This window comes from Rhinopithecus roxellana, chromosome 19, assembly GCF_007565055.1.
Source record: "Rhinopithecus roxellana isolate Shanxi Qingling chromosome 19, ASM756505v1, whole genome shotgun sequence".
NCBI classification, from domain to species: Eukaryota; Metazoa; Chordata; class Mammalia; order Primates; family Cercopithecidae; genus Rhinopithecus; species Rhinopithecus roxellana.
This window is the reverse complement of record NC_044567.1, coordinates 7,588,969-7,605,557: the sequence shown is the minus strand read 5'-3', so window position 1 is coordinate 7,605,557 and position 16,589 is coordinate 7,588,969. Positions and strand designations below refer to the sequence as shown.

At 55.5% G+C, this 16,589-nt stretch overlaps 2 protein-coding genes and 1 long non-coding RNA gene across 36 annotated transcripts in view; 1 reads left to right on the top strand and 2 right to left on the bottom strand.

Moving 5' to 3' along the window:
- Window positions 1-3,207, bottom strand: part of ABCC3 (ATP binding cassette subfamily C member 3) — a 56,896-nt gene extending 53,689 nt beyond the window's left edge. The window contains exon 1 of one of the 2 annotated variants that reach the window (XR_004055065.1): window positions 3,051-3,145. Coding sequence is in view for 1 of the 2 variants with exons in the window: in XM_010386181.2 (XP_010384483.2) it covers window positions 3,051-3,095 (45 nt within the window). In the remaining variant the exon portion in view is untranslated. Of the gene's footprint in view, window positions 1-3,050 lie in introns of both variants that reach the window. The other variant, XM_010386181.2, reaches the window with a different exon arrangement.
- A 2,898-nt stretch (window positions 3,208-6,105) lies between these two features.
- LOC104680283 lies at window positions 6,106-11,012 on the top strand. The gene is made up of 2 exons (XR_750432.1): window positions 6,106-6,308; window positions 10,704-11,012. It is a non-coding gene; the product is annotated as an uncharacterized LOC104680283 (long non-coding RNA).
- CACNA1G (calcium voltage-gated channel subunit alpha1 G) overlaps window positions 10,581-16,589 on the bottom strand; it is a 66,709-nt gene continuing 60,700 nt past the window's right edge. For 25 of the 33 annotated variants that reach the window (XR_750434.2, XR_750433.2, XR_750435.2 and 22 more), the window contains 3 exons: window positions 13,954-14,122; window positions 13,501-13,670; window positions 10,972-12,028 (listed from right to left, as the gene is read on the bottom strand). Coding sequence is in view for 29 of the 33 variants with exons in the window: in XM_010386160.2 (XP_010384462.2) it covers window positions 11,294-12,028; window positions 13,501-13,670; window positions 13,954-14,122 (1,074 nt within the window). In the remaining 4 variants the exon portion in view is untranslated. Of the gene's footprint in view, window positions 12,029-13,500; window positions 13,671-13,953; window positions 14,123-16,200; window positions 16,336-16,589 lie in introns of all 33 variants that reach the window. The other 8 variants (XM_010386152.2, XM_010386151.2, XM_010386158.2 and 5 more) reach the window with 4 other exon arrangements.

The window sequence follows — 16,589 nt, the reverse complement described above, 5'->3', positions numbered from 1 at the left end:
TATAGGTGAGAAAGAGAGGGATTCATACAAATCATTCACCTGGCAGCTGGTGTGTGAGTACACAGATGTGTATACATATGTCCCAAGGGCATGGTCCTCTCCAGTCTCCTACCCTCAGATTGAGCCAGGAACAGCCCCCAGGTCCCCAGCAAACAGCTGAAATGGGAGCCACTGGCCCAACAGCCCTGCCAGCTCTTTCCCTGCAGGTCTTCCCACATCTGACATTCCTTTCTAACCCCATTTTTCTTTCTCCTCCCTCTTCTGGGGAATGTCAGGACTTGCCACCCATAGAAAGCTTCTTAGTTCTTAAAATCATTCCACATTCCCTATCTCATTTGATCAGAAAAATCTTGTGAGGTGGGTAGGAGGTGGGTTAATTCCCATTCCACTGGCGGAGAGACTGAGGCTATAAGGATAAGCTACTGAGCATCTTGGTAGATTAAACGAGCAGCCCAGAGGGGCCTGAACACCCCACCCCCTCCTTGCATTTTCACTCCTGGTTCAAGTACTTCCGGGCTGCCCTGAACCACTTCTCACAAAGTGGGTCACCCACAGGCCCCTAAGGTAAAGGTTCAGAGGGAGTTATGCCTGAACAATATGCCATGCAAATGAGATGCAACACAGCACATCACAAATGAACAGCCCTGAACTCCAGGCCTTTTTTGAAACTGGACTGTGGCAGAGGTTCCAGCTTCCAGCATGGACTCTCTCTCCTTTCAGCTGTGCAAACCCTGTCACTCCCTCAGAGGTAGAGCTGGGAGCCTCCCTTCTCTCTCCACACTCCTCCCCCAGTCACCAGCCACACTGGGTGTGACCTAGAACAGGTTTCAGGAGCCAGAAGAGAATGTGAAAGATGTTTAGAGATTGGGGTGGGAAGAGGGGTGCTCAGTTTGCCATTTAAGGTATCCAAGCAGAGATCTCATGAGGGCTTCATAATGTAGATGAACGGACTCCCACGGAGCCTGCATCCTCAGAGGAGGTGTGTATAGCTCACGAGCATCAAGGAGAAGTGCAGGGACCAGAGGGCCCAGAGGCTCAAAGGCGCACAGTCAGGCAATGGCAAGGCTGTAACCACAGCCCCGGGGTCCTGTTTCCCAGCCCCACACTCTGTCTTTGATTGTCCTGGGATCTTCACTCCCTTGGCCTCAGTTTCCCCAGCTCTACCCTGAGGGATTGGACTCACTGCTTCAAACTCACAAGCTCCCACTTTCTTAGATTCCACAATCCCATGTTAAGGTAGAGCCAGAGGATGTCTGAACGTGGACAAAAAGGGAGTCCTGAATTTCCCAACTCCGGGTTCCAGGAGACCTGTCTCTGTGGAGTCCTAAGCTCTCAGGGTTCAGGTAGCTACCCAGGAACAAGAGCCCTTATGCCTGAAGTTTGGGCACAACTGCCCTCTTGATTTTCTGCTTGGCATTCCAGGCACCACAAACCTGTCATGGCCATACCAGCCTGGCCCCATGGGCAGTGAAAGGAAGTGAAAGGCAAAGGCACAACCTCTGGACCTTGGCGGCAAGTGGCCTGTCAATGCTGAATAATAGATGAAGTTCCTGTGGGACTGGGAAAGAAGGGCAGTGGCAGAGAAGTTGCACCATCTCGGATTAACCTTTGGGTCACCCACAGAAAAAGAGAGAATCCCAAAGACGCCTTTTTACAGTCTTTTTTTTTTAACCTCCATTGCCCCAAGTTTCAAAAAATCCATATAACGCCTTCAGCCCATCCTAAACACAGCCCAAGATCATGGGTCCAGACTTATACACCTATGCACACACCAGCACAGCACGAACTCTTGGGTAATACCTCACGTGCCTGTGTGTGTGCGTACACACACACACACACACACACACACACACACGGCACATACGTACAAATACTTAAAATAGGAAAAAGACTTAGAGATTGGGATTCACAGGCCCTGGACACCCCTTGAATGACCACAGAGAAGCCCCTTTAATCTGAGCTCCCTCTGTAAAACGGAGACCACATGATCACTTGCCTCATAGAGACAAGTAGGTTTGAAAGCTGGTAAGAAAGCTCCTGGGCTGTATGCACTTAACTCACCTGAACTGTGCTGGAGGCTGGAGTCAGCAGGCTGAAAAGCAGCCTGTCTTAGAAAGGGATTTGGAGTGAGAGTCACAAAAAGCCTGATTTTCTTTTCTTTTCTTATTTATTTATTTTTTTACAGACAGGGTCTCGCTCTTTCGCCCAGGCCACAGTGCAGTGGTGTGATCACAGCTCACTGTAATCTAAAACTCCTGGGCTGAAGTGATCCTCCCACCTCTGCCTCCCAAAGGGTGGGATTACAGGCGTGAACCACTGCACCTGGCCTCTAGCCTGTTTTTCTATCCCAGCTCTGCCTTCATTGATCTGGGTAACTTTGGGCAAGTCTCTTCCTCTCTCTGGACCTCCCTTTCTCCATCTGTAAACGAAGGGAGTTGGACTACAGGAATCCGACACCCTGTTCCTGTCTCCAGACCGGGGTCTGCTTCTCCCTTCTGAGTCCGGGGTGATGAGGATGGCCTGTTCTCAGACCTCAGCCTTACCCAGAGAAAATAAAGTGGCAGGAAACCTTCCTAAGAAGGGTGGGACGCTGCACAGCCAGCCTCCCAAAACGTCTGGTTGAGCAGGTGCTCTGGATGCCCTGGGGCATCCAGGTGGGCAACCGAGTCCTAGTCTGGGGCAGATGCTAAGGGAGGACCCTCCACCACGAACGCGCGGCTGATTGAGAAACGTCTGTTCCTCATCCGACAGAGGGGCTGGGGTGGAGCCGACTCACCCAGCCACGCACTGTGCCTCACTTTCCCGGGCTCCTCAGTGCTGCAGCCGGGAAGGGAAGAGCAGGGCAGGTCCCGGACCCTGCGTGGGACCCAGCTCCGGGCGGCGCCTCCAACCTCCCTCCCGCGCCCACCGCCCCGTCCCGGGCGCCCAGGCCGTCTCAGGGGCTCCGTCCCGGGATACCTGGCGGCCCCGCGGGAAGGCAGGCGGCGAGGACCGGGCGAAGCTGGCCGACCCCGACCCCTGCGCAGTGACCCCGGAGTCCCGCGCCTTACCCAGAACTTGGAGCCGAGCTCCCCGGAACCGCACAGGGCGTCCATGGGGCCAAGGCGCGGCGGCGAGGAAGGCGAGCGCGGTCCGACCCAGCGGCGGGCAGAGCGGGCGCCAGAGCCGCCTCCGCCCTCCGCACCCGCGCTCCGCCCGGGCCCGCCCCGCCGAGCCCTACCCCAGTGCCTCTGGGTCCAGTCTCCCTGCCCCCGTCCCGCGGGTTGCGACAGCGCCTCCCTGGGAGGGACTTTGGGGCAGAGGTGGGGGGGCCTTGGCACGGCGACAGCCCCTGCGAGCGGTCCCCGGGCCATGCCAGGGGATGTCCTTCTGAATACTGAGGCTGACAATCCTGGAGTAGAGTCTATTTCCAAGGGGGAACTGGGATACACAGGTGCTCCCACCCCCTAACAACTCCGTGGGGCCGATGAGTCACTGAGTAGGGGACATTGAGAGGGATTTAACAATCCTTCCTAGGAAAAAGGGAATCTTTGAGAAGGTCACGTTCCTTTCCGGAGGTCAGTTTCCTCATCTGTAAAATGGGAAGGGCTTCTGTGCTCAATCCGGAAGCTGACCTCTTCCTTCTCAGGTTCCAGAGACCACTGGCAGGCGCCACACTCTGGGAACCCGGGTGTACTGCGCGGGTGTGTACCCGTGAGGCGGGGGTGGGGGCCGCAGCATCGTCCAGGGGGTCTCCTATGTCCTCTTAAACTGCTGCCCTTTTAGGCTCTGTGGCCCCCTGACCTTGCCACATCACTTCAGCACCTCTCTGGGCCTCTACTTTCACATCTGCAAAATAGAGACAATCATAGAAGAACCTTCCTCCCAGGGTTCTCCGAGGATTGAATGGAAAAGGTATGCAAAGTGTATCGCCTGGCACACTTAGTGGGGCACCCAACATGTGTGAATTCCCTCTGCTTCAGCACCCAACATGTGTGAATTCCCCTGCTTCAGGGTGGGGGGAAGGACAGGCGAAGCCCCAGGAGGAGCCCCATGTGAGTGTCCTTGTCCCCCTCCTAAGGCTGAAACTCTACATTCCCAATCTGTAAAATGGGCTTGTCAGTGCTCTCCTTCCCCTGCTTGCCTCAGCTCTCCTTCTCCCCTTATCCCCTCAGATGGCCTCCATCTCTCAATCCTGCTGTTTCCCTGTCTTCCTTAACACAATCCCAGAAGCCAACTCAGCACCCCTTGTTGGGGCTCAGAAGGAATTCTCCTGGGCAGATCTTTCCCTGGCCCTTCTCTTCCCTGCCTTTGCAACAGGTCTGTCCAGTTTCACCCTGGTGACCCCTTTTCTGGCCCTTATTCTCAAGAGAAGGTGTTTCCTTCCTTGGCTGCTCAGTGGCAGGCGTGGGTGGGAGCCAGTAAGACTGCAGAAGAGGCAAACCACTTCCTATCTCTCTGGGCAGGCAGGAGGTCACTAGAAGGGCAGTCTCCTTGGCTATAGGCTATCAGAACCAAGATCTGGCTGGGCATGGGATAAGCGTGGGAGTGGGGAAGACTCCCCCTTCCCAGGCAGTGAGACCGGGGACTCCTACCCCTCCACTGGGCAAGTTCTTTCCGCCCCTTCTTTGTCTGCCCTCTTCCCTTCCACTCATCCACACATATCCTCCCTCTCCTGTCCCCCGACCTTCCTCTCTGGGCAAAAGACTTTACAGAGCTTTACACCTTGTTACAGTGTGCCTTGGATTCTATTTAGTTATGAAGAGTCTGTCTTCCCTGCTAGTCTGAGAGGTTCCCAAGGGCAGGGACTAACTCAGTCCCCTCCAATCCCGCTCTGTACCTTTTATACACTGTGTGATCTCAATAAACTCCTTGATGTCTCTGGGACTTCATTTCTTGAGAAACGTGGACAAGGTGATATCTAAGCTCTCTTCCAGCCTTGGTGGGCCAGGCTTCTACAGCCTAGGCAGCTGGGAACCTTCCTCTACCCCTTCCATTACCCTTCATCAGCACTCTTCATCAGGTGGCTTCATCACCACCCACCACCCCTGTGTTTTGACCTTGTCTACCCACCGGCTTCCTCCAACTCTCCCTCCTCTCTCATTCCTTTTCTAGGGCTTGTGGGGTCATAGGCACCAGATCGCTCTGGGCTTGAGGAGACCTGGGGACTTTCCTTTAGGGCCCTTTGGGAGGTGAGCTCCGCAGGCAGACCCCCTTTCTGAGATGAAGATCCCAGAACTAGCCTGAGCTTCCATCTGGGACTTTTCAGCCCCACAGTTGGCCAGGCAGTCCACTGGCTAGAGCTCTAGTTTTGCGCCAGAACCCTTGGGTTCTGGCTTCAGCATCGGAGCTGAGGCACCATCCCTTGTAGCCCCTGGCTTTTCTATTGCTATTGCCTTCCCAAGGCTACAGCAGTGGGTTGGGGACTCTGAGGGTATGGTGGGGGCCCTTGGCGACCCTCACCTTCCCCCATCTCTTTTGAGGCATTGGGGCTTCACCCCTCCGGGCCACTCAGGAAGTGTGTCCCCTTTCACAGACTCCTTGAATAATAACCACAATATTTCTAGGATGTTATTGTTTTGGTTGTTCTCACCAGAGCAAGAAATCTGAGGCCCTGAGACACCCTACAGCCTTCCCAGGGCCACAGAGCTTATCCTGGCACAGGCAGGAGGTGCCCCACGTCTGCCTGCCGAGGAGGCTGTTTCTGCGCAGTCTCCTTGAGCGGGATGCACTTCCTGTATCTGTCTTCAAGGCTGCCTTGGTGCACTCTCCTACCTACACCCTACCTCCCTTTCTGCTAGCGGCAAACTTCTTCAAGAGTTCACTCAAGCCCCCCACCCCCTCAAAGCCTTCCTTGGACCTCCCCAACCTAGTCCTGGGCTAGGAGGCTTCCTCCGCTTGTAATCACTGTCTTGCTTACCTTGCCCAGAGGATTGTGGACACCTTGAGGATAGGGACTGAGGTTTGTTTGTAACTGTATCCTCAGCACCCAGAACAGTGCCTGGAGAAGCTGGTCCTCAGGAAGTGTTATTGACTGATTAAGCAAACACCTCATTTCCTAAGAAGGAGTCATAGGCAACAAGGCCACCGCGACATTAGGTACAGTCCCAGCAGTGGGCACTGCCCACTTTGCTTTTGAGTGTTCAGAACCAAGATGGTTCCTGCTGGAAGGGGTCCCGAGAGAAGCAATAACAGCCTTGTGGGATGGGCTGCAGCAGAGAAATGGACTAAACCTCCCCCAGTCTTCATGGCCCAAGCCCCATCCTCCCTCCCCAACTGACTACTGCTCCAGGCAGGACGGATGGAGCATGTGCGGTGCCTCCCCCGCAGTGAGTGTCCCAGGGGAACCCGGCATCAGGGATTTCCTGGCAAGGAGATGGAAAGATAAAATAATTGCAAGGTACAGCTCAGAGCAGGCATGACAGCAGAGAGAAGAAAGCAGAACAGTGGGGGACGGGGAGACCCAGGCACAGGAAATGCTTGGAAGGGGGAAGAGGCAGGTTGGAACTGATAAGACAGAGGGCAGGGTGTGGAATAGCAAAGCTTCCCTCCAAGCACCGCCTGATTCCTTTCAGCCCTGTGTGGCTCCTTGGAGGCCTGGAGCACCCCCAAACCAGGCTGTAGCTCCCACGCCCCAGCCTCCCCCTTGTCCTCTCCCCTGAAGTGGGGTCTGCTTCCTCCAGACCCCAGCCTGGTGGTGACCCCACTGGCCCCACCCATGGCCCTCAGTGAGGCTGCCCCTCTGCCACCAACCTGCACGTGATCTGATTTGGCATGCAGGGGAGAGTGCTGGCTGCTGTGCCCGATTCTGGAGTTTTCAAAGCAAGAAGAATTAATTAGCTCTGTGGGCCACAGTCAGCAGATCCCACACCTGGAACCAAGGCTAAGACACGCAGTTTTAAAGTTCTTAGCAGAATCCCCTCTTGGGGCTTAGCTGGAGCAGCTGCCTCCTTGACCTGCCTTGCTGTGCCCTGGAGTGGGACTCCAGGCCACAACTCAACTTGCTTTGAGAGTTCATTTCCTTCCTGGCAACCACGGTCCTGGATTAGCCCTGGGTCTCCTAGATTCAGGCAGGAGTCATTGAACACCATGGGCTCAGCACTCAGATGGTGGGGATTCCTGTTTGGGCTTCTCCATACACAAAGTCCTTCAATGGACCCTGCAAGCCTGCTTCCTCCTTCTGAGGTTATACAGAACACCTGTCCCTAGAAGGTGTCCATCAGTGTTGGTGCCCTCTCCCTGGCTTGGTCCCTCTGCAGGAGGGGCACCAGGTGCACCAGGTGAGGGTGCCCTGTGCCGCCACCTGGTGTCTGACACCCTCATTGCACTGCTGTTGCCAGTCCCGCTCCACGGGCTGCTCAACTGGCCCAAGGGAAGAGAAAATAGGCCATGGGGCACCAGGCTGTGGCAGGTGGGGACTAGGGTGGAGATAGGAGTGAAAGCTGTTTGGAAAGTGGGCGAGGTTTAGGTAGGTAGGGCAGGGCTAGAGGAGAGGAAGAGAGAAGAGGGCGGGATGGGGAAGATAACAGGTACCATGGGGTTCAAGGGCAGCGTTATGACATGGAAGGGTGGTGCCTGGGAACCCAGAGTGATAGCAGACCTACCCTTGGTCGGCTCTTGGACAAGCATCTGGAGCTGAGGGATGCCTTCTCCAGTGATTGAACCCCTCTCACCACCATTCCCTATGGCCAAAGGCTGGTGTCCCACCAGGTGGGAGGCTGGGGGCCTCTCTAAGCCTCTGAGTTTGCCATGCGGGGAACACGTGTGCCTATTTGTATGAATATGAATTGTGACTACTTTGGAAAAGCACCCCCAGCAAGTCATTTTTGAGCAGGATTCTTCCCATCGTGTCCCATTTCCTCTACACTGAGTAGAGACAGGAGTAGTGTGGGCTGGAGGTTGGCCAGACCTAGGGTCAAATCCCAGCTCTGCCATTCCCTGGCTGTGTGACCATGGGCAATTCACTTAACCTCTCTGAACCCCACTGCCTCATGGAGAAATAGCAATCAAACTTCTGTGCTAGGGTGTTTTGAGGAGTGAGAGACTGCATATGAGCCTCAGATTTGTTTTTATCCCCAGCTCAGCTCACTCCTCTTCCCAGTCCCCACCCCCACACAGACCTTTTCCTGGAGTCTTGGGGGTGGAGGAAGCAGAAGCAGCCAAGCTTGAGGTGGGGGCCTACAGCCGCTGACACAATTTCTTCTGAACCCCAAAGGGGAAGGCTGAGGACAAAGGCGCCAGGGTAGATGTTCCTACTTCTAAAAGCCTGAAGCCCCTAACCAGTTCCATTCTGCCCCTGGAGTCCTCATCCAAGGCCTGCTGCCCCCACCAGCCACTCCCCACCCCAGCCTCCTTCAGTTTCTCCACCCTCTACCCCCACCTGCTACGTATCCCAAAGCAGCATCAAATAACCACCCAGACAAGCAGCATGAGGTTAGCAGTCTTGATATTATTATTAAGATCCAGCGGCAGCTGCTTTTCCACCTCAAAACCCTTTTAATGAGACACAACAGTTTCCATCATTGATAAAGATTTTACATCGTTGGGGGGAGAGGTCACAGTTCTCTTCCCGACTCCCCCAAAATACCCACTTTGACTCTGCTATTAATATTTCCACGTCACTATCCAGAGGCCCCTCCAGGCACTGCCTCTTCCAGAGAAACCCTCCAGGCCACAGAGAGGGCTGCCGGCAAGGGAGCAGGTGAGTCTTTTTGTTTTCACCAGGCTGGTCCCTGCAGATCTCTACAGAGCAACCCAAAAGCATAGTAAGTTCACCCCAAATTCCTTGGTCCCTGCTGGGAAGAGGAGGCCAGGGGAGGGGGAATCCAGAAAGAAACAGGCATGCTAAGACTCAACCTAAGCAACTCTACAGTACTCCAGTGCTGCTGGGCTGTGCAAGTGGTGGTGGTGGTGGGGGGGTGCTGGAAGGGTGGGGGTGGGTAGGAGTCCAGCTCTCTGGCTTCATCTTGACCCAGAATCCTCTAACCACTAGAAGAATAAAAGATCCCAGAACCCCCTGCCCATATCCTCCAATCTCATTAGGGAATAGACAGCTACAGAATTCTACAAAAATATAAAAGCTTAGTCTGCAGATCCAGGTGACAGAACTCTAGGAATTTTGTATAGCTTTGCTTTTTTTTTTTTTTTTTAATCTTAAATGGCAGCTCCTACAAGCACTCCCTCTCCCCACCCAAGGAGGCCAGAGGAAAAAGTCTGACATTATTGCACACCCTAAAAGGATAAAACCAGGCATTGGCTTCAAGGACTGGTATCAGTTCTGTCCAAAAGAGCAATGAGAGAAGCTCTCACCCAGCTTAGAAAACACAAGGCTGGACAACGCCTCCAGGTCCACTTGCCCGGCAGCCTGGTGCTCCCAGTTCCCAGCTGACCAGGTCAGACAGTGCGTGAACGAGCATTGCCAGTGAGGTTTCAAGAACCCAATCCACTCCTGGGGTTTGAAGGCCTTGGGGGCAAGGGGATAGGGCTGTTCAAGGGAGTAGGGTTGGGACAGATGTTTGGGAGTGGCTAGGTGACAGGCTGCCTGGACCCATGGTCGCCACCTCTTGGCACCACGATTTCAGACAAGAGAATATTGTCTGCAGTAGCACCAGACAGGTGGCCTGGGCCACGCCACTCCCCCTCTTCCTGCCTGTCTGCCCCTGACCACCTTCAAATCTCCCTTCTCCACTGGCTCCCTCTGGGCAGGCAGCAGCAGCAGCACATGTAAACATCTTGAGCACGCACTCATCACCGCCCAGGGGGCCAGCTCCCCACTCAGCAGCCTGCAGCCTGGCCTCCGACCCTACCACCTCCACCAGGAGGTTGCCTCTGGACGCCCAGCCCTGGACCCTCATCCTCAGGAGGGGCAGCCCAGTCCGTTTACACAGCTTAATTCCATTGTGGGCAGGTGGACGAGGTCCCCATCGGACAGTGCCTGTGATGCCAGTCAGCTAAGCCCACGCCCGAGGGCAGGAGGCTGAAGTCCAGACAGCTCAGGTCACGCATCCAGCCAGAAGTGTGGCAAATCTGTGCTGAAGCTTCAGGAAGGAAAACCCAGAAACACTTCCCCCCCTCCCCCACCAACCCACAGATCCAGATCTGCAGCCTCTGAGGCAACCTCCCCCAGCCTCAGTCGGCCCCATTAACCAAAACAGCTTCATTATGCCAATTTCCAGCTTTCAATGTGCGGCTGATAGCTGTCAGCAGAAATAAGAGTTAATCTGGAATTACTCCCATTCACTGAGCTGCCTAGCTAGAGGAAGCAGTAAAGCTTTGATAGCAGCAGAGGAGACCCTGCCTCCCCAGCCCGCACCAGGCAGAGGGGCTTCTCCTCTCCTTCACAGCTGGGGAGGGCAGGCTAGAGTTGCAGCCTTCCAGAGCAAAGGGTTCAGGTTCTCTCACTCTCAGACACGCACACACTCACACTCATATACACACACACTCATATACACACACACATACACACTCATACACAAAGAGGCAGCCCTGAAGCTTCCTTCCCCACCGCCCACTCCCCATCTCCAGGATCTCTCTCTCATCAGTGCCATCTGGACGTGCCTAACTCTCCATCCCTTTTGCTTTTACTCTGGACCGTGATTAGCTTTTTATTTAGGAAAATTACTTTATTTTATATATATATATAGATATGTATGTATGTATATATAAAAAGATTCCATTTCATTTGTAAAATCTCATTTTTTCTTTTTCTTTTTTTTTCCCTACAGAAAATGATGACGAGGTTAAAGGAGAAAATAAGTTACATTACAGTTTCCAAAATGGTTCTCGCTCTCCGCTGAAGATGGGCCACCGTTGGGGCTGCAATGCGCTCGCGGTCCCAGCTTGTGCTTTGCAAGAAGAGGGATTATAACTAGACTGTTATTTTAGGTTAAAATAGCCAAGAGACAGACGCCTTCGCCTCAAAAATATTCTGAGACACATAAAAGTAGAAGGAAACAAGTCTCTTCAGTCACAAAATGTCGTACATCCCGCATATACTAGATTCAATTAATTTAATAAAATAGAATATACATAGAGATTCTGCACAGACGTATTGCTTTCTCCCAACAGCTCCTGGTGTTGGGAACCTCAGCTTGCACCGGGCCTCTCCTTCTGCCTGGAGCCAGAGTTGCCAGGGCTGCTGCTTTTAACTCTCTTTGGAAGTTCTGCTTGCAGGTGCCCAGAGCCACTGAGGCAGGGAGGAGTGCCTTCGCCTCCTTGGTGTCTATATGGAACTTTTGTCAGGAATATAGCCCAGGAGGAGGAGCTAGGACTTGGCACCCAGTGGAGAAAGGTGAGTGGGAAAGTGGGGCAGGACTCAGGGGTCCAGGTCTGCTGGGTCAGAGGATAAACCGGAGAGACTCAGCACATCTTTCTTTGGGGAGGGCGAGGCAGCCATGCTGTCAGGGGGGCCGGAGGCCAAGGGATCCTTGGAGTCGCTGGATGGAGCCCTCCTCCGGAGGCAGACGCCAGGGCTGGGCGGGGGCCGAGGGCCTTGGCTCTCGGGGGGGTCTATGGAGATACTGGGCGGGCTGAGTTTTTTCTTGGGTCGGCTCCCAGGTCCCCCAAGAGGCTGACCCCCAAGGTTAGAGGGGTCTGTGCCCAGGTGGGGTTGGGAGCCACTGTCCAGGCAGCTGACAGCGATAGAGTGTCTCCTCTGCTCATCCAGCCAGGACGTGGGCCGGCGCTGGCAGCTCTGGGCCTCCACGCTGTAGCACTTCTTCAGGTCCCGTGGGGATGGGGGCTCCTCCTGGCCGCCAGGGGGCAGGAGGTCTCCTGAAATCCAGCTCAGCTCCGTGTCCAACTCTAAGCTGCTTCTGGTCTCTGGAGGGCCCTTGTCCCAGTTGGGTTGTGGGCCTGGGCAAGGGGCTCCCGGGGGCATGTGCTTGGAGATCTTGCTGTGGCTGCGGGAGTGCTGCTGCGCCTGGGTGCTCGACTGGCCCCAGAAAGAGTAGGCCCGGGCCAGGGGCAGGGAGGGCCCACTCACCTCTGCCAGCAGGTCTTCCCGGCTGCCCAGGCCCTGAACGTCCAAGGAGTCAGTCCTTATTGCTGCCTATATGGGGGGCGGGGAGGGCTCAGCCCAGCAGTCTCCTCTCCAGCATGGACTAGCCCTCCTGTCAAGCTGGCTGTGCCCCCCGCCCACCACCACCATGCACTGCAGGACCACCCTAAGCAGAGGTCCTGGTAGCCGCTCTTACTTGGAGATAGGGGTCATTGCAGCCTGACCTCTGCGGTCCACCATGTCTCCTCTCTCCCCACTAAACCCCTCCTCCATGCTCTGGTCTCCCCTCAGCCTGCAAGAATCGCTGTCTCTGCAGCCCCTGCCTCCTGGGCTATGAGAGAGAAGCCAGGCCATCTCTGCTTACTGAGCTGGCTCCTTCACGCCTCCCCGCCTCTGCGTAGACTTCCCCTTTGGCTCTGTATACCCTTCCAGATTGGCAAGAATCCCTCGATTTTACAGACTCAGGTTCTCTGTGACACAGTGTGTGACAGTCTCCGTCCCCAAGTAAAACCGACCCCTTCCTCTTCTATGTCCCTGCTGCTCCCCACACACGGGTGTCTGGCAGCTGTGAGCTGAGGCTACAATGATCTGATAGCAGGTATGTCTCCAGTATTAGACTGTGAGCTTCAGGCGGCAGGGGCTGTGTCCCCGGTGCCTGGCACACAGAGGCTGCTTAGCGACTATTTACAGAATGAATAAGGACTGTGCCTGCTGCCCCAAGCATGTGAGATTGAGATTCTCATGTGTCCATGCTCATGCCTCAGGACACACACATGGCATGGACTGTGGCCTTATCGCAGGTGGGCTCTGGGGCCGGGCGTGGTGGCTCACGCCTGTAATCCCAGCACTTTGGGAGGCCAAGGCAGGCAGATCACCTGAGGTTGGGAGTTCCAGACCAGCCTGACCAGCATGGAGAAATCCCATCTCTACTAAAAACACAAAATTATCCAGGCATGGTGGTGCATGCCTGTAATCCCAGCTACTCGGGAGGCTGACGCAGGAGAATCGCTTGAACCCGGGAGACAGAGGTTGTGCCATTGCACTCCAGCCTGAGCAACAAAAGCAAAACTCAAAAAAACAAAACAAAACAAAACAAAAGAATGTTGGGCTCTGGAAGGTGGGCCCCAGACTTGGCCAAAAATGAAGATACTTAAAACCTGCCTTGTGCCCCATAGCTCAGCCCAAAGTGTGGAGAAGAATTGGGAGGCAGCTCTGGTTGGTGAGGAGGGAAAGTCCAGAGACTTGTGTTCTACCTCTGACCAGATAGGCGTGACCCTGGCCAAGCACTACCCCTTCTGGTCTCCAGGCCTCCTCAGTGGAACAAGGAACCAGGTGCAAATTTCAAGAAGGCACACACCACTTCTGCTTTGCCCAGTACTGTGTGCTGGTATCTGCAACCGAGCCTGGCACATCACTGGCACACAATAAATGTTTGCTGGAAGAATGAAAGTGTCAACCCAGGTCATCACCAGCAGCAGAGGGTCCAGCCCCATGCCTGTGCCTGCCTTTCCACATCTGCTCACCTGGCGCCTGAGTGGCCTTTGAGCCAAAGGGGAGCGTCCTGGTGGGGGCAGTTTGGGGATGGTGCCCCAGGTTGGGGTGCTGTAGGGCTGAAGCAGATGAGGTGCATCTTTGGGAAGCTGCAGGATGTAGCTGATGTCTGCTGGCTGGGAGTGAACGGACAAGACGGAGCCTGTGGAGGGAGGGAAGCAGGAGAGGGGTGGGGAGAGAGAATGGAGCTGGAGAGTTCAAGGGAGCAGGCTCCCTCCTGAGCCCCCGCTTCCACTCTCTCCCCCTCATCAGGGCCTCTACCCTTATGCCCTGGACTGAAAGCCATTCCCCCAGACTAGAGGCTCTCCTAAGGTCAGAAAGACCTATTTGGCTGCCTCAGTTCCCCATCCCCTCAGATCAGGACTGGCTTAGGCCAGGATGGAATCTCCCGTGTGAGCCAAACTGGCCTGCTCCTGCCCTGGTACCTGACTGAGCTTTGGGGAGCCCCCAGCCCCTGTGTCCCAGGGACCCCTCGGCAATGCTCCCATGCCGACACATGTAGCTGTCATTGGGCAGAGAGTGCGTTCGGCTGACCCCAGACTTCCGCACAGTCAGTAAGTCTGGTCCTGGCAGCTCCGTGGGGTGGGGCTGTACCTGCAAAAGGAACAGGGGAGGGAGGTGGAGGAAGAGGGTGTGTCTGGCTTTGGTAACTGAGGCAGAGCTGACAATAGAAAGCAGCAGCGCCCCCCTGCCCAGCCCTCATCCCCGTACCCTCCCAGGACAAGGTAGAGATGGGCATGAGCGTGGCTGGGGAGAGGGGCAGACACATGGATGAGCCCTCCACACGCGGGGAGGAAGCAGGTAGGAGGGGGTCTGGGCAGCCGGGAGAGTCTGCAGGCCCTGCGTCCCACCCCCTGCAAAACTGTACACATTGCATCACTTTTAAGCTCCCACTGTGGTGGCGGAGGAGTGAGGAGGTATCCAGAGAAGGGAGAGCAGCCCCCAGCCCCCAGCCCTGCAGGTGGCTCAGGAGCTCATTCTAAAGGCTCCATTTCGAGACTCTGAAGGGAGTTCTGGTGTCCACAGGGACAGGCTGGAGCCCTGACCCAGAGCAGCTCAGGGGAGGATTAAAAGCTAACAGCAGGCCAGGCACAGTGGCTGGTGGCTCATGCCTATAATCTCAGCACTTTGGGAGGTCAAGATGGGCAGATCGCTTGAGCTCAGGAGTTTGAGACCAGCCTGGGCAACATGGCAAAACCCCATTTCCAAAAAAAAAAAAAAATTAGCTGGATATGGTGACGCGGCACCCGTAATCCCAGCTACTCTGGAGGCTGAGGTGGGAGGATTGCTTGAGCCCGGGAGGTCAAAGCTGCAGTGAGCTGGGATCTTATCTCTGCACTCCAGCCTAGGCAACAGAGTGAGACCCTGTCTCAGAAAAAAAAAAAAAAAAAAAAAAAGCCAACAGCAGCCACCACAACCCTGCGCTGTCAGGGGAGGTGATGAGGAGAGGACCCTCCCAAGGAGCAGGGACCAGGCAGCTCAGGAGAGCTTGCAGGTTGCAGGCTGTTCATCCGATTCTTACAGCAGCCCCAGGTCCCAGCACAGGGCCTGGGTTGGGTTCATGTGGGTTGAATGGCAGATGACCACCAGAGGCGTATCACAGCTGGCTCCCTGACCTCCACTTTAACCAATGACTCTGGCAGGTGGGGGTGGAGGCCAAATTCAGCTGCTCCCTTAGTGGACAGACTCGGGGTGGGAGTGGGGTTGTTGCTCTGTTTCAGAGAATGGAGGTACTCAGCCTTGGACTCCAGCATGAGGGAGCCTAGGTTTGTTCTCAGGAGGTTTCTCCATCACCCTGTGGTCCCCTTCCCCCTGAACCCTTCACCCCTTGTTCTCAGGGAGGCTGTAGGAGTCCTGTCCCCATGCAGGCCCAGCCAGTTAAACAGCCCCAGCAGGCCTGAGGATGGCTAAATTGGAGGACAATCTTATTTTGCTTCCCCTCTCAGCCCCAGGCTCCACTCTGCCAGCCACCCAAGACCCTAGGGACACCCCAGCTGGTCCAGTCCCTCAGCTGGGCCCTCCTCCGACAACAGGAGGGGAACAGTCGGTCGGTCGGGAGGAGAGGGCTGCTCGCAGTCAGAAGGGACTGGAGCTGGAGAAGGGAAAGGGTAGGGAGGTTGTCAGAGCACAGAGAAGCCCCTCCCACCCCACTGAGTTTGGTGAAGACACAGGGACACACAGGGACAGTAACGGAGGAGACAGGAACAGCGCCCCAGGTGAAGAAGGGCATGGCAGTGGTGGCAGAGATGCGGCTCTCACCCACCACGTGGTGTGAAGGTCTCATATTGTTGGGGGAGGGTGGGGAGGAGGCGGGCAGGGACAGGGAGGGCTGGCTTGCACAGGGCTCCAAATGCATAGACTGACTCTGATGACACCTGTTCTGGGCCATGTCACTCCTGGATTCACTTTTTCATATTGGCTGCCCCTATACCCTTCAGGGCAAGGCCCCAATTTAATCTTCTCTAATCTCTGTCCCCTCTTCAGGTGGGGCACCTGAAGACCTTCTGACAGCAAAGCATGGGCCACCGAGGGCCTGACAGTTGATGCCTCTGGGTAGAACCTGGCAGCAAACTGAGAGGAGGCAGCCAGGACCCTCCCTGGGCCGATCTGGAGCCCTGCAGCCAGCCCAGCCCCAGGGGTGGCTGGGAGCAGTGAGGGCAGTGTGTATGTACATTGCTCTCCGGGGCACTAAGTAAGAGTGTGTGCATGTCATCAGGCAAAGAGTCATCCGTCAGAGCTAGAGAGCAGGACAGTTCAGACACAATCTCTGACGTCAGAGACAGAGCCTCCATCTCAGCTAGAGGGATCTAGACAGGGAGAGAGATGATCAGGCATGAGAAACCAGGACAGCGCACACGCGCGTGCACACACACGCGCTCTCTCTCAGTCCCCACTTCCCCCTTTTCACGAAGCACGGGGGGTGGTGAGGGGAAGGCATCCCTTCTCTCTCCCCACCCGTTCCCCAAACAAGCTGACAATGCCTCCCCGCACCCACTTCAACCCCCTGCTCTGATCAGAGAGGCTGCGGCAGGCACTGAAGAGCCAGAGCAAACACTGACAA